At 42.1% G+C, this 25,470-nt stretch overlaps 3 protein-coding genes across 3 annotated transcripts in view; all 3 read left to right on the forward strand.

Annotated features, from left to right (window-relative positions):
- The first annotated feature begins 6,275 nt into the window (after positions 1 to 6,275).
- mtpn (myotrophin) lies at positions 6,276 to 11,970 on the forward strand. Its single transcript, XM_061761688.1, has 4 exons — positions 6,276 to 6,641; positions 8,599 to 8,712; positions 8,803 to 8,886; positions 10,588 to 11,970. The coding sequence occupies exons 1-4, from the start codon at positions 6,570 to 6,572 to the stop codon at positions 10,672 to 10,674; spliced, it is 357 nt and encodes a 118-aa protein (XP_061617672.1). The 5' UTR covers positions 6,276 to 6,569; the 3' UTR covers positions 10,675 to 11,970.
- Positions 11,971 to 15,389: 3,419 nt separating this feature from the next.
- On the forward strand, positions 15,390 to 20,896 carry LOC133471774 (protein FAM180A). The gene is made up of 4 exons (XM_061761689.1): positions 15,390 to 15,658; positions 18,218 to 18,432; positions 19,283 to 19,380; positions 19,539 to 20,896. The coding sequence occupies exons 2-4, from the start codon at positions 18,363 to 18,365 to the stop codon at positions 19,860 to 19,862; spliced, it is 492 nt and encodes a 163-aa protein (XP_061617673.1). The 5' UTR covers positions 15,390 to 15,658; positions 18,218 to 18,362; the 3' UTR covers positions 19,863 to 20,896.
- Positions 20,897 to 21,137: 241 nt separating this feature from the next.
- The window catches only part of sema3c (sema domain, immunoglobulin domain (Ig), short basic domain, secreted, (semaphorin) 3C), a 30,755-nt gene continuing 26,422 nt past the window's right edge, over positions 21,138 to 25,470 (forward strand). The window contains exons 1-2 of the mRNA XM_061761635.1: positions 21,138 to 21,373; positions 21,488 to 21,564. The gene's annotated coding sequence lies outside the window, so the exon portion shown is untranslated. The remainder of the gene's footprint in view (positions 21,374 to 21,487; positions 21,565 to 25,470) is intronic.

The following is a 25,470-nucleotide window of genomic DNA, read 5'->3' on the forward strand; positions in this document are numbered from 1 at the left end:
AATTGCAGAGCTGTTGCGGCTAAATCTCCCTCGCGTCGATTGATCGGTTTCCAGGTGGTCATTGAGCTTCTCCTCACAGGAACAGAACACTGCTGTTGTGATTTTTTTTAGGGCTTAGTTAGTTATCCGTCAATTGAACTGCACTTTTCGAATGGGTTTTAAACTCAGCCTTTTTCGGGGTGGGCAATAAACCCAAAGCTAAAAAGAAATGGAATCACGCATGCCTGCATGTGAATCCAGCCGAGATGTGTCTCCTCCCTGGCACCGATAATATCACGGGAAGGCCCAGAGGCTTTGAATAAACAAAGATAGATGAAATGCTAGCGCGAGGCGAGAGGATCTCGCCACCCGTGATGGGAAAAAGCACCGGAGTACCGTGAAGGGATCAGCGTGCCCGCCTGATTTGTGCCTAATAAACTTGTCACATCCTATCAGGTCTCGCATCTCGCACAGGGGGGCGCACGAGACCCCCGACCTCCTACCGTCAGGCCTGTTCACGGGAGGGAGTGGATGTCTGAGTGATGGATGAGGGCTCTCCATATGCAATGATGATGGCGGGTGATACAGGTGAACTGTGGGCACCGACTGCTTTTTTTTTTTTATTATCTCTAGTTTCAGCTTGTAAGTTGACCATGCTGACCCTGCACAATTTTATTGGTACGCTAAAGCTTTGAAAATAAATGTGTCACTTGTTGCTAGACAGAATTCATAGGGCACACTTAAACCTTATAACATTTTGATGTGGCCACTAGGTGGAATTTATGGGGCACAGCCAAGACTTATAACACATGTGCGCAGTCACCAGTTGCCAGGCAGAATTCGTAGGGCACACTTGAGACTCGAAATCAAATTTTCAATGCCACCTGCCACTTGGCCTTAAATTCATTTGTGTGGCCACTTGTTAGCAGGCCAAATTCACGGGCCCACATGAGCCTTTAAGCCAACAGGAAGGTGGAACGAGGTTAAAATGTACGACAGTGCGGGTTACTGATGTCATCATTTTTTTTTTCGTAATGCCTTACTGTGTTATAGTGAAAAGGGGAAGAAAATGTTGCCTCCTGTGTCTGGTTGAAGGCAGTGTTTGTGACCTGGCCTCTAGAGGGCGCCCATCTATTGACACCCAGCTGCAAATCAGATATTCAGAGCACTTCAGGTGCTCACCGTGCACTTCGTATCATCGTCTACCTTGCACTGGAGCGCATTGCATCCTTGAGTAATAAACCATTATCTCCGAATCGCAGGCATCAGTGGAGATTTGAGACCTTTTCTTCGATGGCACCGGGTCATGTGAAGCTCGATTGAGTGGAAAATTATTCATAACTTGTGTTTCCTCTTGCGCTCTGGTGCAGTTTCACTAAAAAAAAAAAAATATATATATATATATATATATATATATATATACACATTATTACTTCTCTTTCAGACCCAAAGTGGCCCAATGTTAAACGTTGAACTCCAAGATGATTCTCATTCGCTCCACCACACAACAGACTCGGATGAGAACGGGGGGGGGGGGGGGAGCGGAATGGCCAGCTGGAAAAGAGAGATCCCAGCTTCTCTTCTCAGCGCTTAACATGAGGATAAATTGAAACCGGTGGTACAATTCCAGCGTTTACTTTGCTAAAACCTCGATGTAGTGATTTAAAAGCCCAGTGAAAAAATCAAAGGACGTCCAAATAAACAGTTATCCCCATATAATTACTCAACTAAAGTATAACATCTGACTACAGGGACATAACATTTATTAAAAATGGCAGCGAGGGGGCCTAAATCACAGCAAAAATGATGATGATTAGTATGACGGCATCTCAAACATTTTATTTATGGATTTATGGCTTGCTTCTTACTCACACCCTCGGCACTACACTGTTACTTTGTATTAATACATACACACCAGCGCTTGGTTAAATGCAAATAAATATGTCCTAAAATTAGTTAACTAAAATTCTGTTAGGATGAATTACAACCCCAATTCCAATGACCTCAGGCGGCACTGCATCAAAAACCGACATCGATCTGTAAAGGATATCCCCACGTGGGCTCAGCAACACTTCAGAAAACCAATGTCAGTAAATACAGTTCGGCGCTACATCCGTAAGTGCGACTTGAAACTCTACTATGCAAAGCAAAAGCCATTTATCAACAACACCCAGAAACACCGCCGGCTTCTCTGGGCCCGAGCTCATCTAAGATGGACCGATGCAAAGTGGAAAAGTGTTCTGTGGTCCGACAAGTCCGGATTTCAAATTGTTTTTGGAAATTGTGGACGTCGTGTCCTCTGGGCCAAAGAGGAAGAGAACCATCCGGACTGTTATGGACGCAAAGTTCAAAAGCCAGCATCTGTGATGGTATGGGGCTATGTGAGTGCCAATGGCATGGGTAAATTACACATCTGTGAAGGCACCATTAATGCTGAAAGGTACATACAGGTTTTGGAGAAACATGCTGCCATCCAAGCGACGTCTTTTTCATGGACGCCCCTGCTTATTTCAGCAAGACAATCCCAAACCACATTCTGCACGTGTTACAACAGCATGGCTTCGTAGTAAAAGAGTGTGGGTACTAGACTGGCCTGCCTGCAGTCCAGACCTGTCTCCCATTGAAAATGTGCGGCGCATTATGAAGCGTAAAATACGACAACGGAGACATCGGACTGTTGAACAGCTGAAGCTGTACATCAAGCAAGAATGGGAAAGAATTCCACCTACAAACCTTCAACAATTAGTGTCCTCAGTTCCCAAACGTTTATTGATGTTGTTAAAGAAAAGGTGATGTAACACAGTGGTGAACATGACCCTGTACCAGCTTTTATGGAACCTGTTGCAGCCATAAAATTCTAAGTTCATGATTATTTGCTAAAACAATAAAGTTTATCACTTTGCTCATTAAATATCTCGTCTTTGTAGTGTATTCAATTAAAAATAGGTTGAACATGATTTGCAAATGATTGTATTCTGTTTTTATTTACGTCCAAACTTCATTGGAATTGGGGTTGTATAATGAGATGGTATGGACAACTTCATGAAATCCAAATGGATACATTGTTTTGGGGTGAGGACTACTTTTGTCTGGCGCTCCCTTTTTACGTGTCATTACCAGGCACAGTAATTCAATATGAATTGCATTACCGACTCAACACTTTCACTGCATTATGACTTGATATTATTATTGCATACAGACTGATTGAATCTCGAAATAAGTCATGCATGTGGAATTAGTCTACTAAATTGTATAATTGCGACGTTAGAGCATCAGTTATGGCGGCGCTGAAAGGCCGCAGGGAGCTTTAATTGAATAAAAATGGCGGGCGCGGTTGGTGGGAGGGAAGGGCCCCCCTCCCCGCCCCCTTGCCCCCTGGAGGTTGTGTAGGAATGGCGTAGTATATTACGGTGACCAGCGTTGCATACAGTAGCGCCCGCCTGGGCACCGCTAATGGATTGAAAAATGGAGGCGGCGTGCCGTCGCAACGACGGGAAGATTCACTTTAGGACTTTGCTCAGGCAGAAACTTTTGCCGCTGCCGTGAATACATGAATTAAATTACCTGCGGGGCGCCCTCTTCTTTCTCTAATAGCTAGGTTGTCGTGACACTTTTAAACATTTAACTTCTCCCTGAAACACTACCACACAGACAAGAAATCCAACTTTAAAATACATTTTACCTCACTACCTACGTTACCAAAATCGGCAAATTGATTTTTACTGGTCATTTTTGCGCTGTCACTTGTTGCTAGGCAGAGTTAGTGTGACACACCTGGGCCTTCAAACACTTTTGCACACTAGCACTGTAACTTGCTGCTTGGCAACGTTTGTGGGACACACTCCAGCCTTCTAACAAATTTGCACTGCCACCTGTTGCTAGGCAGATTTATTGTGGCACGTCTGAGCCCTTTCAGAAAATCATTTGCATGGCTATTTGTTGCCAGGCAGAATTCGTGGGACACACCCAAGCTTTGTAACACATTGCACTGTAATTTGTGACAAAGCTGAATGTGTGGGACACAGCCACTTGTTGCTAGGCAGGATTCCTATGGCACATTCAGACTTGGGAGATATATGTGCTGCCACTTGTTGCTCGGCAGAATTCGTAGGGCACACCCGAGCCATAGGACTCATTTGTGCACCCACTTGTTGCTAGGCAGATTTCAGGGGCTACACATGAGCCTTGTCACCTATTGCGAGGCAGAATTCGAAAGGACAAGGACATTATTACACATCATTTAATCACAACATTACTGTACTTGTAGCTTTTTTTCAAGCGCAATGCAATCCCCTGGACTTATTGATGCGGTACTGGCCGCGCAAAAGACAATGTGAGTATTATGAAGCCACTGTAGGATTAAGGATCTCCCAATCAATTGAAGGACACATTGAGGTATTGATAAACTGAGACAGCAACTCCTGAGACCTGATTATCACAGTCACGTCATCAATTAAGGCTACATGCGAGCTTGTAAAAAGCATCGACAGGGAGCAAGGCTACGTAAGAGCTTGAATTTGAAATTCCAAAATGGTGTTTTTTTTTTTTTTTAGTTTTTTTAAGTAGTTGGCCTCTTACTATGGACAGATTGGCTTTTTTTTCCCAAGGGGTGCGGCTGATCCCGTGTCGTGATAGCGCCATAACATTGGTGTCAGGGCCTATAAGTCACAGCAAGGCTCAGCAGACGAACGCCGCTAGCCTTCGTCCAGGGAACGAGGTTAGCGGACAGGAAATGAAGGCGAGCGATGCTATCGCAATGAGACGTTTGACTTTTCTTCTTTTTTTTTTTTTTTCTTTTTTTTTTTGCCGTTTTGAGTTTGAACAGGTCAAGGTAGTTATAACTGTTTCCTCCGCCCCTGCCTGTCTCCTTCGATTTTGATGGACAAGTTCGTCCCTGAACGTCTCACGTGGCTGCAAATAAACGGACACTTTGGTGCTGCACAGCCCTGCGAGTGGCTGGCGACCAGTTCAGGGTGTACCCGCCTCTCGCCCGAAGATAGCTGGGATAGGCTGCAGCACGCCCGCGACCCTGGTGAGGATAAGCGGAACGGAAGACGAATGAATGAATGAATGAATGAATGGTGCTGCACATGCTTTTCCTATTGTTTTATTAATTGGTGTTCCTGCATATATATATTGAACGTAAGAATCTGCTTCTGTTGATTGACAGCAATACAAAAAAAGACAATTTGTCAGTCTTCTTCCTCTGTACGCAAAGGGGCTTTTTTTGTTGTTGTCTTTTTACGATGAAACGTAATATATTAATATGTATATATGGTCATCTTACTAGAAAAGCGGCAACAAAAAGGCAGCAATGTTATTAATTTAGCAGTATATTTTTGTAATTGTAGTGCAGTCCTGTAGATGGTATAATTAAATGATAAATTCCATTATTAGTTCAATAATAGTAGTCTTGTTGCTAGGCGGGATAGTATATGTATCGTAGTATACTTGTGCACTAGCAAAAATAAAAATACAATTTATTTTCGATTATTAATATGGCTATTCTATAATGTAATTGTAATAATAATATTATCGTTATTATCATTAAATAGTAGCAGTAGTTTATACATTAATACACATGGAGTAACAAAAATTAAAATCTTTTCTTTTATATTATTAATATTGATATTATATAATCATAAGTAAACTAATAGTTGTTGTTGTAAGAATATTAGTTGTGCTACAACAAAAATAACAACTCTATTAGATAGTTTTTTATGTAATAGTAATCATAAATTTTAAAAAATGTGTTCAGTATTTGTAGCAGTAGTTGTAGTAGTATAACAAAAATACACCTTTTTGGTATGTTCTAGATTATGAGTATTGTTATTCCAGAAAAATAATCATAACTATTAGGAGGAGGAGTAATAGTACAGGTAGTAGTATAACACAATTTTGCTCTACCAAAACTAAAAACTGATTAATATTGCTATTACTATAGTATCCTCTCTCTCTCTCTCTCTCTCTCTCTCTCTCTCTCTCTCTCTCTCTCTCTCTCTCTCTCTCTCTCTCTCTCTCTCTCTCTCTCTCTCTCTCTCTCTCTCTCTCTCTCTATATATATACACTTATGAGTAGTATTGATACAATATAATCATTAAATAATGAAACATAATTTCGCATCTCTCTCTCTCTCTCTCTCTCTCTCTCTCTCTCTCTCTCTATATATATATATATATATATATATATATATATATATATATACACTTATGAGTAGTATTGATACAATATAATCATTAAATAATGAAACATAATTTCGCAACCCCCTTTCCTGTGCGTTAACTTCCGGGTGACGATACCGGAAGAGCTCGTGCTGGATAGGCGGATCCCTTTCTGCTAACTTGCCTTTTTTCCGCATTTATTTTCAGCCTTTCTTAGCTTCCTTCCGTATTTTTGTCACCGTCCGTTCCAAACGAAAGCACGTCTCTCTCATTTTGTACTATTTTTTTATGAGACGAGTGGGTTTCTTTGATTCTCTTTCTGCGACGACAGGAAAAGAACCCCCCTCCCCAACCCGCTAGCGACAAAGCTAACTTTTTTTTTTTTTTTTTTGCAACACTACTTTTAAGGAGCACACACACACACACAAAATGGGCGACAAAGATTTGACTTGGGCGCTGAACACCGGCGACTTGGAGGTGGTCGAATCCATGCTGGTGACGGTAAGATACTAGAGGAGAGGCGGTAGGAAAGAGAATCGGATGCCGGTGTGGTTAGTCAAGCGAGTTTAATGCTCTTCCGACAAGTGGCCGCCGTGTCGAAAGTGCCATAGTAGCTAACGTTAGCCCCGCTTGCCTAACGGCACCACGTTAATTAGCGAGCCATTCTTGTTCCGGTGGGTGTATTTGCCACTTAAGCCTTAAATGTGCTTTATACCAGTTACATCAAAGTATGATTTCACTGGAAATTTTTAATTTCGGCGTTTTGGTAGCCGCTAAGCGTTAGCACTGTGGCGTGCTTTGGGCGACGTCGGTGACAGGAACGGACTTGTCGTCACGTTACAGCTATAGAGCCTTTGTCGTTCACTTCTATGAACGTGAACTCCACCACGAATAATGTTAGATGCTATATTTATGATATGCATGCTTGTTTAGTGCCCCAGGCAAATGCTTATGGTGGCTAGTTGACACGCACGACAACCTGTTGGTTAATAGCAGGCGAGACAAAACATCCATCAACAGGAATGATCAGTCATTTTGTTGCTCAAGTTAGCCCCTAGACAGTGGCTTTCAGTTTTGTCCGACCAGAGAAGACTACGATGGCCTGAATAATGTAGACCTGGAATGATCGATCAGGTAACTTGAATAATTTGGTTACTAATAAAAGTTGAAGCAAAATATGTGCCTTGAAGCAGTGATCATCTCACATGGCCTAATGTTACTGCATTTTGCATAGAAATAAGATGGAAAGTGCGTAAAAGACAAATGTCAACACGCAGACTGTCTCCCGGTTAACCTGAGGTCATAGCAGTCAACTCTCATTCGCTGACTCCCACGTCACCCACCAGGCCCCTCCTTTTAAAGCCACACACAAATTCACAGATGATATAGTGTGGAACGGTAAGATGGCGATCCAAAGTGGACTACGCTCGCACCTCACATGCACACTTTGGTGTTTAATGTCGCAAAGTTTTTATCCGACTAATCGATGGAATAATCTGCAGAATATTCGATTGTAAAAAACCGAACTCCGCGACAAAACTCTCTTCACCGACTCAACCGCTGAGTGTGCAGTCTTCGATCACCCCATAACAAACACTCCATTCTAGATCAGTCCCAATTGTGGTCACTAAGATCAAACAATGAAAGCATGTCATGACTGTTCAGGCCATCGTTTTCTTGACTGAAATCCACCAGACAACAAGATGCTCTCGTCTGACCTGCCGAACTTGATCTTTAATTGTTGTCATTTAATAGAAATATTAACTTGAGTATCACCAACAGCTGCCTAAGTGGCCTCTGTTTAATATGTGGGAGGGGCTTTACCTGCCAGGCAAGGCGGTAGCTTGAGCACGGGTTTATGCCACTTAGCGCGATTTTATCATTGCAGATAAAGAGAGAAAAAAAGTGTCAAGAGCTCAGGGCAGGACCGTTTTTAAAATGTTACAGTTGGCAGACACCAAGGGCAGTGTTTTCAAACATTTCGCACATTACAGGAAGTAATTTGTTGTTAAACGGTTGCCCAACTGACGTGTGCAGGAAGCTGTTAGACTCCTAAGACTTTGATGAAACGCTCGATTCCGACCCAACTAGTGTGCGGCCTGAATGGGCTGTCGCGGGAATTGAGACAGGAAATAAATGATCAGAGAGAAGGGGAAAAAAATAATTGTTCTTAGTAGTGGTGGAGTTTAGATTAAATCAGTGTTTCCCCACGCTGAGGATCTCTCACAGGTTTGGAGTCACTGGATTCAATGATATGAGCTGAATGAGCTCCGGTGGTGGGCCACCCAAGCAGATCAGGTGTTGGCATTTGAGACTGCAGTAACCAGATCTACACTGGTCACACACATCCACTTAGCTAATGAGTCTTTGCTTTCGTCACCTGTGAAGTGACAGAATCAATTGTGGGTTTTTATGAAGTGTTTTCTTTCCCCGCCCATTCTCTTGTTCTGCGTGGCAGACCGAAGACGTCAACCGGACCCTGGATGGCGGCAGGAAGCCCTTGCACTACGCCTGTGACTTTGGCCAGACGCGCGTAGTGGAGTTCCTCCTCTCCAAGGGAGCAGATGTCAACGTAACCATAATTCAATCCCTTTACATTCCCTATATGTTTTTTTTTTTTTTTTTTGTCCGCATGAAATAAGATCCTCTGTCCTCTTGTCAGGCCCCCGACAAACATGGCCTCACTCCATTGTTCTCCGCTTGCCTCGAGGGCCACGCCGCCTGTGTCAAGGTCCTGCTAGAAAAGGTTGGTTAACATCTCACTAAATCCAATGTGAGGCACACCTCCTTATATGAGACAGTTCTGTTAATGCACTGATAATACTAAAATAGTCGTCATACTATCCAAAGTTAATACCTCGCTGAAAGCTTGGTATTGATGATTTGTTTCGTGTCTATTGCATCTCATTAAATTGTGCTGGTGTACCAAAGTTGTGAGCAGGGAACTAGTGTGATCCATAAGGAGAACTTTATTATAAATTTTTTAATTCTAACTTAACTGTTCTAACTATTTCTGCAAATAGTGCCTGGTGCATATTTATCTATTATTACTTTTTTCCCCAGTGTTGCATTCATTTTTTCTCAAAATGACACATTTTCTTGGGAAAATAAGCTCCCCCCCCCTTCATAAAATGTTACTTGAATTGTAATAGTCGTAAACAATATTATTTGCGTGTTGCTTTTTGGACACACACACAACATTGCTACTTAACCTTTTATCTGCAAATAGTGGCTTGTGCACATACATTTTTTTAATGTTTTTCCTCCTAAAAAAGGCAACAGTGTTCTATTCTTGGGGGGGGAGCGTAATTTCTTCTTAAAATATTTCTCTGAAAATAAAAGTTTTCAAGAATGATGAATTCCATTGAGGCCAATTGTTTCAGTTAAAACGTTAAAAAAGATTAACATCTTCATGAGGAATATCTTTTTTCCCAAATTTAGACATTTTCCTTGAGGAAAAAAGCTTAGCTTTTCATAAAATGTGACATATTTCTGGACAACATTCTCCATAAATGTTATTTTTTGAAATGACAGATTTTATTGTAATAGTTTTAAACAAGGTTCGCGAGGAGTTTGAATTTCTGTCATTTAAGGGATAGACGTGACCACATACGAGGGGCACGAAGATCACCTTTAAATACGACTTGTTTGTGATAGCAGTCGCCCCCGAGCTAGTTTACGCTCCATGCTGTTTTGGTTAGCAGCAAAGTTCAAATGAGCGTACCAGCTTTTCCCCCACTTATTATTATTTGTGGTCTTTTCTGTGCGGCCGCCGCCACCGTGTTGGAGCTTATAAAGAGCCTGCTGACTGGTGTCGCTCATTCATAGCAGCTCTTGTTGCCAAACGAGGCCTTTGTGTGTTCCCAGGTGCACCATGGGAGCTGACCCCTAGGTTAATACCCCCGTCGCTGCCCTTTTTCAGTGCAAACTGTGCTGTTGTTGCAATGCAGTCACCTGTTTTAAAAAGGCAATTTAACCCAAATAGGAGACCCGGTCAGGTGTTTGCATGATTCAAGAATTCAACTTTTCCCAAGCAATATACTGTTTTTTCAAAACATATTAGAAAAAATACTACATTCTTGAAATATTTAGTTCTAAAGAACTTTTTTTTGTCCTGCCGTAAATATATAAACCTTTTTTTTTTTTTTTTTTTTTTTCAAATATTTTGTTTCCTTTCCTGAAAAACTGACAAGTTAAAACTGACCCCATCCCCTGCAGGATTATATTTTTTTTTTCTGTAATTCGTCTATACATTTACGAATGGGACATTTTGTTGTTTCTCAGAAGCGTGATGTTTGTTGCCCTGTTGTATCCTGTCGTCCAAACAAGCTCACTGGTGTCGCTGGAGAACTTCCACAAGCAAACTTTAATGAGCCCAAGCCCAGCTGGGGTGTCAGTGACGTATATTTCAGCCCTGGTCAATCTCCCCCTCGCGTGTCCTCCGCAGGGCGCCGACAAGGATCAGAAGGGTCTGGACGGCAAGAGAGCCTTCGAGGTGGTCAGCGACGACGCCATCAAGGCGCTGCTCAAGTGAGGGTGGGTGGGGGGCGCCGCAGGCTGGCGTCGCGGGGTGGGGGGGGGGGGTGGCACGAAACCAGGTGGTTTCCCCCTTACCGCTTCTGTCTATCTCCGGAGGGCTCATCTTACCTGTTTAGCGGTTTTCTTCTTGTCCCACTCTTAACAGGATGTGGTTTCCTCTCTCCGTCTCTCTCTCGCTCCTTTTTTTTTTGTTTATTGCCATTTAACGGGAGGACCGATGGAGGGTGCGTGCTCAAGTCGCTCCAATGAAACACAAAGCTTAGCACGTAAATGAAAGTCACCCTTAAACGTGATGCTGTGTTATAATTCCCTCTGCATACTGAATTGTACAAAGGAATGTTAGGGCCACACTGGACAGAAATTATTAATAATATGACAATGAAATCCTATTTTTAGATCAAAAAGTAGTAATTTTAGGCGTAGTAATTTTTTTGTATTAATGTGAGATTTAAGTCAACTAAATAAGACTTACTAATATGAGACTTTTTTTTTTTTAATTCTCAGTTTTGTTTTTTTTCAAAAATATGCATTAGGTATATTAGAATTGACGTTTCTCCCCCAAAAATACTGTATTTGAAAAACCTTGAAATGTTGACTTTGGGCCCTTTTTCTTCTTGAAAAATACACGCTAATTATCATTAAAAAACAATTCTTCGGAAAAGATTGGCTTTTTGCGGTCCCCCCCGCACAATTAGGACTTCATTTTCTTACACGTTTTCTTTTTCGGTGTGGCTCCAAAAGTCCTTTGTAGAATTGCACTGTACAAATGTTGACTAAGAAAGTTTTTTAAGTAACTCAACTGCTCCCACTTCCCATAAAGTTCCTTTTTGTATCGCTTACATATCCCGTAGTATTTCCTGTGTCCATTGACCAATCACCATGCTGGCTAACAACAACTAGGAGCACTTGAATGTTTTTTGGGCGGGTTGGGGAAGTCACGCTAACATCGAAAACTAGGCGGCTTTTTTACAATGTTTGTTTTGCAGCTTAGATAGTAAACTGGATGGTGGGGGGTGCACCGCCGTAATATTTTCAGAACCCCGACCCTGAATAGTGGCCATTTTTCTTTCCCCCTCCTCGGATTTGCTTTGGCTGCATGTCAAGTCTGCTTGGACGCCATCACGCCGTCGCTCTCTTTCTCGGTTCAATTTAAACGAATAACTGCTAGCCACAAAGTTACTATTTAAAAAAAAAATACAAATAAAAATAAAAAAAAGAGCAAACATTCTCGCTGACTTTGTTGTGACAAAAAGTCTGTAAAAACAAGAATAAAAATGTCCATAAACGTTCACTTCATCTGAGCCATTTTTGACCACGATCACAGAGAGGTGTTTCGAATGTTTTGTCAAATTATCATTTTGATGTCTGGTCCAGGGTGATGCTGATGAAGTATGAAATGAGTCATTGCTTTTCATTTAGTGGTCAGATGTGCAAAACCCCCCGTTGGAGACCCTTCCCTGGATAATTCCTCCTTGACATCTCGGATCCTGCTCCAATAATTACTGTGCAAAGTAACTGTAGGCCGCAGACGACAAGCGATCCTCATTTGGTTTAGCGGCAAATTGTGCACCTGCACAAACATGTTTTGTTTACATTTGTATATTTTCAGGCGGAAAAGTGTCTAATATTGCCTTGCAAAGATAAGAAAATCCTGGATTCACAGAAGTATCCGAATTGAGTTTTTTTCATTATTCACTGGGAAATTAGGAAATGTATTTTTTTTTTTATATTTAAATGATAGATTATGAAACGGAATATGATGAAATTTGTGAATAGATCAAGTCAAGGGGTAAAATGTCAAGATGCCTGATTTTCGTTTCGCAAGAATATGTTTGTCAATATGCATTGTTCACCGAGAAATGAAAATTGCCCAACGAAAGAGAAATGTCTCTGCACCAAGGTGTACTAATTCTTAAATAATTGTATATGCGGTATGTGTCTATTACAAAATGATAGAGATATTTTTTAACAATCCTCAAGAACAAAAAACGGCATTTTATCAGTTGATGCTAATAAATCTGCTGAAGTCGAACGCTGCAGTTTTCCCCACGAGTGAATAGAAGGCGCAAATGAACGCGGTTACTGAGGCCGATTTGTGTTAAGTCAACAATCAGCTCTGGCGCTTGCACGTTGGCGACCAAACTGATTGGCAGATGCTGTAATTAGCGGCCATGTGCTGGCTCCGCATATTAAGCGCCACTTCCATTGTGATCAGTCGGCTCAACGTGCTGCTTAATGAAGTAGCAAATACAAATCATTAGCATAATTAATATGGACTCGTGATTGCCTTTCGGGCATACTTGACGCCGCCTCTCTCCCCCCCTCATCTGTCATCGACTCCCTGTCTTGTGCATTAGTGGAGCTTGTGAGTGATCTGCGACTAATCTAGATTTTATTTCCCCACCATGCGTAGATGACAAGATGACCCGCGTGCAAAATCGACTGTTTCGAGCCGACAAATTGAATTATTTTTCTTATTTGATTCCGCACGCCGTTATTACCCTAAAATCTGCTCCCGCGACATCATGTACTTAACGTGTTGACTTTGCAGTCTCCCTGTGTGCAACCGGCTTCATGCCGGTAGAAGGTTGCGGGGAGAAATCATAACGGCATTAGGTGATGTTTTCATGGGAAATTTAAGCAGATTTGTTTTAGCCTCTTGTGACGTTTGAGCGTGTAAAATGCACACATGGACTCAAAAGTGCGTGTCCTCCTCCTGTCCTGTTGTAACGTTTGTGGACACTACGTGGCTGCATTTGTTGATAACGCCGCGATTATAAGACAGATTTAGGAGTGAGCTGCGGAAATATGGACTCGGGCACTGTTATATTTGGGGGGTCGGGGGATCGTTTTATCGCATTTGATGCAGACAATCAGGCGCGGTGATTGAGCCTCCCACCAGATGGGCAGTATGTCACAGCATTGAGCAGGTCGTAAAAGGACTGACTTGACTCGACCAGGCAAGGTCTTTGTGGCTGGTATGAGGATTTCCAGTAGGAAAACCATGTGCAAAGTACCTGATGGTGTCGCCTGATGGTGTCCATTTAAAAAAAAGACAAAGCCAAGCATGGATTAGGGATCACACCCCCAACCTTCTGGTTGAGGAGACTGAGTGATCTACCCTACAACCTACAGGTTAGGGTGACTTTGGAAATTGAACTTTCAACCTACAGGATGGGTAGACTGGGGCATTAAACTTTTGGGTATGGGAGACTAGCAAGTTAAACTGCGAGCTCTGGGTTGGGGAGACCCAGGTATTCTAACCTTAACCTTGGGATTGGAGCGCCTCTCTGATCTAACCGGCAACATTCGGGTTGAGGACAACTGCCACCCAAGCCAAACTGCCCAGGTAAACATGCTCCAAGTTTACCTCGGCAGTCCTGGTAACGAGACTGGCCCTTCATCGCCCTCAGTCTTTCAGTCCCATCCCGCAAAGTCCTCATAGACTGAACCACCATTGTCCCCTACGGATATATCGCTGGAATATTCCCTGGCAGATGGCACCAATTCACGCATTTTGTTTCTGGTTTGACAAACGTCTCGGCATTCCTCCTGATCTGTGTGGGTATCCTATCTGCAATGGGGGTCTTGTTTGGATCGACCCTCCGTTTCCCTTTGGGAGTGCCTCGTTATTTACGTCACCGCTCCCAAGTCGAGCTGCTCTTGCAGTTCCTGTACTCTCTCACCTTCATTTCCTCTGGTTTGTTACACGCTGTTGTGCTGCTGCTCCTTCAGACAGGCAGGCTAATTCAGTTTGAGTCTATCGGGACAAAAAGATCATGTGCACTCTATTAACCTTTCCGGGGACCTGTTACTGTACACTTAATGATTATCGCAACTGCAGCTCGCCTCGCTTGTTGCCCGCCTTTATCGCCGCCTCGCACGATAATGAATGTTTACGAAGCAGAAAGGGGGGTAGATTTGAATGTTTTTCATGTTAAGCAACGCAAACAATTTATCTACGCAGTCATGCGAGTAACAAGACATCAGAAATGCATCACAAGTAGCCATTTTTGGATGGACTTCACTCTACCTTTTTCTACTAATTAGCACGTTATCACAAAGTAAGCATACCGGCGTTATGCTGACAACTCCCCAGCTCTTGCTATTAGCAAACTTTCCCTGTCAAACTTCCGTTCGGCCAACTTTATGCCCTCCCGATTTGTTGTTCTGCTGTGGTGTGATACATTTTTGTAACGACTTATACAGGCGGTGACCCAAAAATTGTATATCTCTCGAAAGGTATCAGAGTGGTCCTTGGAGTTAATATTCCTTTCACCGGTGAAAGAAATTTGTTGACTGTGCGCCACACTAAACGTATTTATGCTTTTGTCCATGCCTCTCTGCCTTGCTTCTCATTTCTTGGCTTTTGCTGAGTGCCTTTCTCGACTTCCTGCTAATGCAACAAATTTCGAGTTTTTTGGGGGTTTTTTTTCTGTTTCTCTAATAAAACATGTGGCCGCAGGTTACTGGTTTGTCTTCATTAAAACGTGAATATTGCACCTTTGATTCACGCAGGAAGTCATATTTCCACGAGTGCGCCACAGGGACAGTTATTCAGGGTAAATGCCCGCTACAGGTGACAGTTATTTCCCCATGGGAGTGTAAAGATTGAGTCAGGTAGTGTTCTTGCCCATTACTTGTAACCATGACAACAATATGGCCCAAAACTACGGAACACTTTTTCCATCTGTGTCTTATAAATGAAGTCAGCCTTTGTTTTTTATCCCACCGAAGCATTTTCCCACCAGTGTCTCACTGATTGTCGGTGTTCAGCCAATCAGCTTCCTCTTTTCCCAGGTATTCTTCCACCTGTGTCTGAGTTTAATTATTCGTCTTACTAATTGGCTCCCTCTGTGCCCACGCCCACCTGTCTTATTTGCTATTTGTTTTGGTGTTGATATTACTTTATCCACCACCCAATCATTTCTGTCGACGTCGGTCCGGCGGCGCCCCTCGCGGAAACATCACGCCACCCGGTGAGATTTTTGGTTCCTTTGCTTTTAATTGCTGGCGACCATCGGCTTGTGCTAATTATGTTGTCACCAGAGTGTAACGCGCGCAAATGAAATGCTACAGCCGGTGAGGCTGATTGGGCCCGATAATGGCGAGTCGAAAAGTCACTTTGCGGTTGGGGGTGGGGGGGGGGGGGGAATAGGGATGTTAATTTTGAGGAAATTAATGTACGACTCTTAATTAGGGTGTTGGTGTTGCTTACCACCAGACATCGTAATAATAAGCACTTAACAGTTTGCAAAGCACAGTTGTTTTGGTATTTGTTATATTCCCCTTTTTATAAAAAGCTTTTCAGATCTTGGACTGCTTTGTCAAGATGTAAAAAAAAAAAAAAAAAAAAAAAAAAGAGAGCGAGGGGGGGGTCAGGAATGAAAATAAGCAGAGCTTTGAAGGAGGGCTCATGATTGGATCTGACTTTTCATGGACTAACAAGCAGCGGGTTGTAACAACAGTTGATTTCGTCTGCTCGCGATGGCTGCCGCTGTCTGGAAACGCAGTTTTAATTAGCATCCAGACACGACAGGTCAACGGGTAGGCGGCGACAGATGCCATCGAACGAGACACTTGGCTTTGTGAGGAGGCTCGGGCTGCTGTGATGGGGGAGTCGAAGTGGAAGTGCGAGCTTTTAACAAGGGACACGTTTGGATTCACGTGGGTTTTTTTCTTTTCTCCCATGTCGCACACAAAAAGAGCAACAAGAGCAGATCCAGTAGGAAGATAAATCCAGCCAAATTCACCGTACTGAACCTAGCTTGAATTGTAGATATTCTATATAAAATCATGAGCATTGTAGACCATGTACACAATAATCCATGCCAATCCATACAATACATATTTAAATGATCGAATGATGTGTATTTTAAATTTAAACGTTCAGCCTATAAAAAGATACATTTTGTCGTGTGATTAACATCAAGGCAGCTTGACTTTTGATGTCTACATTTACATCACACGTGAATGGAAGTCAATTAGGTGTGGAAAAGTGATGCCTGCAGGATTTATTTTTTTCCCCTTTATCAAGACATCAGTGTCTCAACACTGCCCCCCTGTGGTTATTGGCAGCACTGTATGCCAGAAAATGGCAGTCAAAAATTGACCAATAGTTACGTACTAATTTGTGATGTCAAAGTTGTCACGTGTTTTGCTGCTTCTTTGGCTTTTTCTGTGACGCTAACCATAGAAACAACTAAACACAAACTCCAGTGTCTTGGATGCCACTCGACGCCTCTCGACATTTGCTTTTGTCATGTCCGAGTAGGCTCCAGTTGTTATTCTCCTTGTAATCTTCTTGTGTCTCTTAAAGCTTACGGGAGGGGGAGGGGGGGGAATTTCATATCTGCTTGTTTTGTGGGGAATAGAACAGCGTGTCGCACACGCTCGCAGAAAAACAAGCGGCACAGATCTGATTTCCGCCTTGGTTGTGGACTTTTAAAAGGCAGATAATATTCCGCCGACATTCTTGTGGGAAATTAAAAACTGGCGCTGGTAAACAACAAGGCGGCACATATCAACGTTTAACCCCTGATAAGAGCCCTGTCTTGCTCGCCGGAATATACAATGAGTGAGAAGGGGGGGGAGGCAGGAGGGGGGAGAGCATCTGAGGCTTCGGTCATGTCGTAACGCAATCGTCAACCACGGCAACGTTTTCCAATTATTCGAAAGCAGGAGTGGGCAAAGTATGGCTCAGGGGCACAATCAAGCTTTTACATTATCAAGGGTCTTTTAATATTTGTCACTTTTTTCTTTTTTTTTTCTAAAATTGCTCAATTCAAATGTATACTGATTTTTAATTCATTTTTTGCAACAAAAAAAAAAGGTTTGATTGTTTTAATAAATAAAATCAAAAGACAATTTTACTTATTTATTTTTTTCATTTATTTTATTACATAATTTTACATGTACATTTAATTGTGTTCAGTGATTTATAAAAAAAAATAATTGGTAAAATTGAAAATTTTACATACCGTATATTTTAAACAATATGAAATAAATCATTTTCATTTATTGTAAATGAAGTAAGATTTTGTAAAATGGACCATTTTACAACATAAAATCATTTATTATCTCAAATAATTGATGGTTTTAAATTGAGTAAATCTAAATTAGACAACTTTATTAGTTGATTTATTGTAAATCATAAAAGAATATTGGTAAAATGAAAACAATTTTGCATATACAGTAAATAAAATGTTTCACGTATATAATTAGTTTATATATTGTAGATAAAAAATATTTGTTACATAGACAATTTTACATACTTTTTAAAAACAATCTTATCAAGTAATTAGGTAATTGAGTTGTTAAAAAATAGTGAAATGGATCATTTAACATGCACTAAATTATTAGTTTTTACTATACTTTTTTTTTTTTTTTAAACCTCGTCCACAAATGACCTACCCCATCTATCGATCCCTTTTCAAAATCCAAGTTTGCCCACCCCACTGTTCTAAACCAATAGGCTTCTTGCCTTAGATGTCACTCAATATCAATCGGCTTCTTGCCATTTTTGACATAACTCCAAGAAAAAGCGTCCGGTCCAGCCAGCCAGTGGCCGATCTGCGCCAAAGAGGGACGTCCGTCAGCTCCAGACGCCCGATCGCTTCCAGATGCGAACGCGACGTAACGACACGAGACCACGGCCGACCAGAAGATGGACGACGCGTCGCGATGGCCTCCGACGTGCTCCTGCTGGTTTTGCTCGTCTTCAGCCTGGCGGCCGCTCGACACCCTCGCTCAGGTGAGTCAGCGTTGTTAATGTTGACTGACTTCAAAAAGCTACAAAACTCATTAAAAGCGTAAAATCAGTCTTTGAATTGGAAAGTTTGCTTGTTGCTGTTGCTGGCTTTGATCGCTGAGGAATTTCTCGCAGAGCTTTTTTTCAGTCAGGTGGCCTGAAAACAACTGGACACGTTTTGATTATGACACAAATAGGGGGGAAATTGCTGTAAATGTAAGAATTTTGGCAAATATGCCTCCAAAGTCAAAACAGAAGGATATAACTGTAATAAACGGGTGATGATAACCACAGAAGAAAGAAAAGAAGGGCTCGAATTTGCTCAGTGAGCCTCAAGGGATGAATTCACAAAGACGAGCCGGTGCCCTCGACGACTGAACATGGTCTTCCCTCCTTTTCATCTTCCATTTTGTTTGCCTCTGTGTGGTACCACGCCTCCAGCCAACTAGCAGCAACGTTTAGCACCACTAATTAGCATAGCTTTGTTGTTCCCCCGGCACTGTGCCGGGATTAAAAATTCCCCGCGCGGGTTGAATTATATCAGGCTACGCTTACGTTTTCATTGCGTGAACTTCGTGTCGCTTTTCAGGGAACAAAGAGATAAAACTAGGAGTCATCCAATAATCAGCAGTTGGGCTCTTATTTGATTATTATGATTTTTTAAACCAGTTTTATTCTTAAAAAATGAATAAATACAAAAATGATCCGTGTGGTTAAATGTATTTTACAAATGTACCCTACGTTATCAGTAATCAGATTTTGGTAACTCTTTTAACATCCTCATTTGGTTGAGTTGTTTTGGTCCAATTGATTTTGTACCAACAGTAAGGTTGTTGCCTCGCTGTCTTTTCAGCTTTGTACCCAGCGACGTTGCATCCAAAGTGGCAAACACCATGGCTGCTGGCTCATTCCTTCCAGACATCTGTGGAGGACGTGGAGCTTCTGTTTGAGGTTTGCGCTCCGCATTCAAATCATCAGCAGGAAGACCAGGAATGTTTTTTGTTCTTGCCACATTCTTTTCCCACTAAATCAACTTCACATGAAGACTTAGTTCAATTCAAGTGCACTCCTAGGACACCCAAACTCCCATTTCCTTGTCTTGTGTTCAGATCCTGTTGTCCGGTATGGAGATCCTAGGAAAAGATCCGCCCGTCATCCCTGACGCAGAGCTGGCGTCCCTGCGGGGCGCTCGCTCACTGGAGCTCATCTGCGACGGCGTCCTCCCTAAGAGCCTCCCGGAGGTCCTGCGTCTGGCCGCCGGGCTGGATGAACGCCGCCGCCCCATGAGCGCGCCCGACTTTGAGAGGACCGTGTTGACGCTGGTGTACGCCGCCCAGACGGCGGCGAGGGCGGACGGGACAGAGAGGCGCCAAGCCTGGGCCGGGTCTCTCGTCCGGCTCTTTCGGGCCATCCGGAAGGACCTCGCGCTTTAGGCGGCAGGTTTTCGTGTCAAATTTGTGCATCAGTCACTACAGTGGACACCGATTTAAAAGCTGTTTTCGTCTTTTTGCACATGACGTGATGTCAAAGTTGTACATCAATCGCTGTTTTTGTATGAAAAATTGTGCATTAGTCACACGAGTGGAGAGTTATTGAAAAGGTGCTTTCTCCTACAGTTAATGCATGAGTTGATGCCATCAGTCACTACAGTGGTGAACTGTTCAAATATGTATCTTCTATAAATTAGACGTCAACGTTTAGTCTTAGTCACTTCAGTTGACGACAATTCAAAAGCTGTTTTCTATTGATGCCAAATTATGCGTCAGTCATTACAGTGGACAGCTATTTAAAAGCGGTTTTCTTCAAAATGTGCGAGTTGGTTACAATCAGTTACTACAGTCGACAAGCAGTTTTGTTTCAAATGCATGAGTTGCTGTCAAAAGTGGTGCATCAGTCACTACTGTGGGCAGCTATTCCAAAACTTTTGTATATGTGGGGTAATGTCAAACTTGTGCATCGTTCGCTGCAGTGGACAGTCCTGCCTCTCCCTGTATACTATAAGGCAGTGAAGACACTCGTGTCCACTGTAGTGACTGAGACACCATTTGGAATACATACAACTTTTATTTTTTTTAATAGCTACCCACTGTTAGTGCTGATGCATGTAAGCATATTGTAATATGTCATGTTATATAGTTTAGTGTTTCCTATTGCTCACATCTTTCTTTTCATTGTTTTATTGCTGACTGCAGCAATTTGTGGCAGTGCGCCGACTCGGCAAAGACTGATTAGGTCGGAAATGAAAAGCGAAGACTGGAATTTCCTCCCTTTGCGTGAGGAGGATTATTATTATTATTTGAGTGATAGTGATGGAGCATCAATGATAACAGAAGGACACTTCATCTTGACTGGAAGGGAATTTATAAATCTTTCAGCTTCTGTTTTTTATACATATTTACAGTGTTTCTAGCATAAATGCTGTACTTGTGGGATGAGTTATTAAATATTAAAATCATCAATCTATGCATTAATTGTTGCATTTGTCTTCTACAGATTAGAAGTATAATTCATCATCCATATATTAACGTGGACACAGCACCCCCATGTGGCCACTAATCAAATGGGCTCTTAAAATTATGATTTTTATTTAAATCTTAAGTTTTATATTTTCAATTTAGGAGAAATGTACAGAAAAAAAATAATTTTGGTAAATTTATTCATTGTGTATATTATACTGGATACTACACTGTAGTTTACATTGTGAATTTAGTTTTATGATAGTTTTGCCTCTATGGCCTTCCCTAAAGCATTGAAGTGGAAATATCACCCAAAATCGTCCAATTTTTCTAATACAATATTCTTCTCAAAGTGGCCTTGTAATGTGTTTGACTTGCAGGATATCGTTCATCCGCTAGGTGGCGGCATTTCCCACGTGACGTGTGACGTGAGTCATTTTCCACTCGAGTGAGTCGTCTGCGCTACATCGAGTCACCAAATAGGACAGGTTTGTTAAATATCCATCAAATTTGCACTTCTAATAGACTATAAATGTAGTTTATTTACTATTACAATAAGAGATTTCATATTTCGTTTAATGTTTGTTGTTTGTAAACAATAGGAACAACTCAGTATGCTAGCAAGCTGCTACGAGCTCAAGGTGGTTTGTGTAGGCCGGTGTCCCTAATCAAGTGGCCGGTGAGTTCTCTCCAATTACTGTTTAAAAAAAAAAAAGTAGTTTGATTCGTTTTAACTCTTTTAAGGACATCACTCATAAACAGATGAAAATCCATTTTAGTGTTTGGTGTGATACTTATTGCCACAATTATGTGGGATTAATTGAGGCCCAAGCGTTTATTTCTTCATAGATAAAACATGCATTCAAGTTTAACAGCTATTTTCCTGTGCTAATTTCATATTAGCATTTAGCTGAGGCCAGTGTATTTTGGAGTTCTGCAACAACCAGCAGAGGGCGTGATTAATCCATGCCCAACATATCTATTTTGGTGCCTAAATGGGATTTAAACGCAAATTGAATTGATGGTTTTCATTGCCTCACGTCAACTTTAACATTTTTCTTGGACCACTACTCTTCTGTTGGAGTTAACAACATAACGACAACCAATTGAGGGTGCACTTAATCCGAGCCTGACATAGCTATTAACTGGCGAAACGGGGTATCAACTCAGGTTTGATCAGACTATTGTCATTATTTAACAACAAATTAATATTTAGCTCAGACTCGTATTCATTTGATGGAGTTCACTACATGGTGACAAGCAGCAGAGGGCATGACTAATCCAGGCCAGACGTCGCTATTTGCAGTGTAAACGGAATTTAAACTGAGGTTTAACAGCTAATTTTGTAATTTTGCCAAGGCTGGTTTTTGTAGTTTTGAAGAAATACAGGCGTAACGGAGTTCACGACAGCTAAAAGGGCGTTAATCCAGCCCGATGTAGCAATTCAATGCCTAAATAGACCTTAACCACAAGTTAATCAGCGTCGGAAGAAAACAACAGCCAACGGTGGTCCTTGGTCCCTGGTTTCGCTTCTCCACAGGTCAGGAAAAATGTTGCTTTAACCTCCCGCTAAACTTCCCGATAAGCGGCATGGACGATTGGACCACCTGAGCTCAACTTCCGATTAGATCTACCATGATTAGGTTTTTAATACAGAATATCGACACGGGAGAGAGGCTTTTAGTAAAACGAGCATGGAAACTCAGGAGTTTGGGAGGGACTAAGAAAGGTGTAACATACACATGGTGCACAAGCAAAGGGTCAGAGTGTCATCCATCCTGGATAATGTAAACGGACGACGCTTGGTAAAGAGTGGTTTAAACACGAGTCGGCAGCTAAATGGGACGACCGACAAGCGGGTGGGCGACACCAAAATAAACCTTGAAGATGGACTATCTGCCCTGGAGTGGTTACGACCCTCCAGACTGTGGGCGGGGGTCTCGCCACTTGCGCTACCCGCCCAGGCCCCCACAGGCAAACCTACTACCAGACGGCGGCTGTGATCCAGCGAAGCATGACGAATGACTGACTTTCACCCGGGGTTCAGGGGTTAAGGCGTATCTCTTACCCAACCTTGGCATTAGATACAGATGCGTGACGTTGGTTCCCATGTGTCCCCGCTGGGAGGTGACTTGCAAAGACTCTCTGACAGGTCAGAGACTTCCCCACAGAGCAGAACCACTCAATCTCTAAACTTCCAAACCTCTACAAATTAGTCCATCCCTGGGGTTCATTTGCCAGGTTTCCTTCTGTGAAACATCCCCCAGACCAGCTTGTGACCCCTTCTCTGATATGTCAAAGAATTCCCCTGCCCCCCTCAAAAGAATGGAACTCCTCAACATCGGGTCCATCCCATCCCAGAGGCTCACTCACCTGGATACTTTCTGTGAAACATACCCCAGGCACCCTCCACAAATTACTCTGTCCCTGAGGTTCCCAGCCAGGTTGCCTTCTGTAAAACATTCCCCACCCCTCAGGGGCAGAAACCTTCAAAATCAAAACAACCATCAAAAGTTCCTTCCTCAAATTTGTCTGGCACAGATGTTCAGTCACTTGCTTGGTTTCTGTAAGACACCCTCAACAAATTAGTCTGTCCCTGAGTTTGCAATGTTGCCTTCTGTGAAACATCCCCCAGGCACCCTCCACCAATTAGTTCATCCATGAGGTTTAACCCACCAGGTTGCTTTCTGTAAAACATAACCCTGACCGGAGGGTGACTTGCAAACCTCCCCCCCCCCCCCTCCCTCTGACACGCTTGGGACTTCCCCATTGGAACTTAAATGCTCCAAATTTAAACCTCCAGTTCCCTCCTCAATTTGTCCCCTGCTTGCCTTCTAAGACACTCTCCACAAATTAGTCAGTCCCTGAGGTGCATCTGCCAGGTTGCCTTCTGTGAAACATCCCCCAGACCCAACCCCCACTGACAACTACTCAAACTCGGAACCTCCAGTTCCCCCTTCAAATGTGTCCAGCACAGAGGTACAAACACCAGGATACCTTGTGTAAAGCATCCCCCAGACCAGGAGTTGACTTACAAATCCCCTCTGATTGTTTTGGGATTCCCTGATCTAGATTAGCAAAAACTGAATCAACCAACAATTCCTAGCTGACGCAAATGTTTTCTTTGTGTTGTGCAATACTGACGGATTTAAGTATCAAATAATAAAGCAATTATTGAATTTATAAATAAATAATGATAAATAATAAATAATGAAACAACCCCCAGTGCCAGAGTTAAAAAAATAAACTATGCTAACGTTATCAATAATATGGCAATTTGGATCACTCCGCCCACCACTTCCAAAAATACGCCCTTTGGCCCTCAAACAGAAAACAGAAAATTGGAGCTGATTCATTTTGGGAAGCAGCACTCATTGATTGACCTGAGTTGGCCGACATGCTGTATTTAAAAAAAAAAAAAAAAAAAAAAAAAAAAAGTCAAGTGTGCGTTCATTATTCCGCTAGCACAAATCAGTCGTGGTTTGCGTTTGATGGTATTCTAAATGAAAGTCAGATGCCCCTTGGGCCTGGCACAGGACTTCCTGTGCGGGGGGGCGCACGCTTACGGCAAGGCTCAAGGGATGCCCATAAACTGAGTATCCGTCAAAGCACTTGGAAAGATCCCACCTGCAAGTTTAACGTGTTTGTTTTTATTTAGCTCCGGTTTGGGGATTGAAGCATCAATCTTGCGCATCTGCAAAGCCACTCCAGGCTCTGACTACATCTACATCTGCTACCTCGTAAAAAAAAAAAAAAAATTGCTGCTGATGACACCACCTTCGTCTGCTTTCGATTACTTCCTCCTGTAAACTTTTGTCCTCTCAGCAGACGCATCAAAGGCCCATCTTAAGTGAGTCGAGCGCAGTTTATGAAAGCACGCCGCTGAAATTACAACCCAGGCCTTAGTGTGACTTACTTTGACAAACAAACATCCACAGGCTTCATTTGCACTGCGTGTTTATACAAACACTCGCCGCTGATAAATCAAAGGTAATAGCGCACGTATTGTAGTATGTAACTATGTAAAAATGTTACATGCTAAATAGGACTGTCATTTATATTTGGCTGTTTGGCGTTCCGCCAGCATCAAGCTTGAGCCCACTTTAGATCATGCTTGAGATGATAATCAATTGATTGTAAAATGTTTGGCTGTGTGGAATTTGTTGATTGATTGCAGAATAGCTATGCTATTATTTAGAATAATGGTTGTAAAAAATAATAATGAAACACACGTGTGCACCTTTCTAAAAGTTTGATGAAAGTAACCAAGCATATTTACATTATCAAGACTCCCTATATTTGTTTCATTAACATAGCTGTGTTTTATAATAATTATAATTATGTATATATTAATTCTGGATGCATTTATCTCATATTTGTTTAATTTATTTATTGCAGATAATAGAGGAATATTAATAAAATAAAAACATTTTACTTCAACGTTTGCCCACCCTTACTATAAAACAGTCAAATGCGGATCCCGAGTTGATGCAAACCCCACAGAACACATTTTCCATCATTATGGAGCATTGAGGCATTCAATACCTTTGACACAGTTTTTCGTGACTCTAACGCAATATCAATT

The sequence above is a fragment of the Phyllopteryx taeniolatus genome, chromosome 22 (assembly GCF_024500385.1).
Source record: "Phyllopteryx taeniolatus isolate TA_2022b chromosome 22, UOR_Ptae_1.2, whole genome shotgun sequence".
NCBI lineage: Eukaryota > Metazoa > Chordata > Actinopteri > Syngnathiformes > Syngnathidae > Phyllopteryx > Phyllopteryx taeniolatus.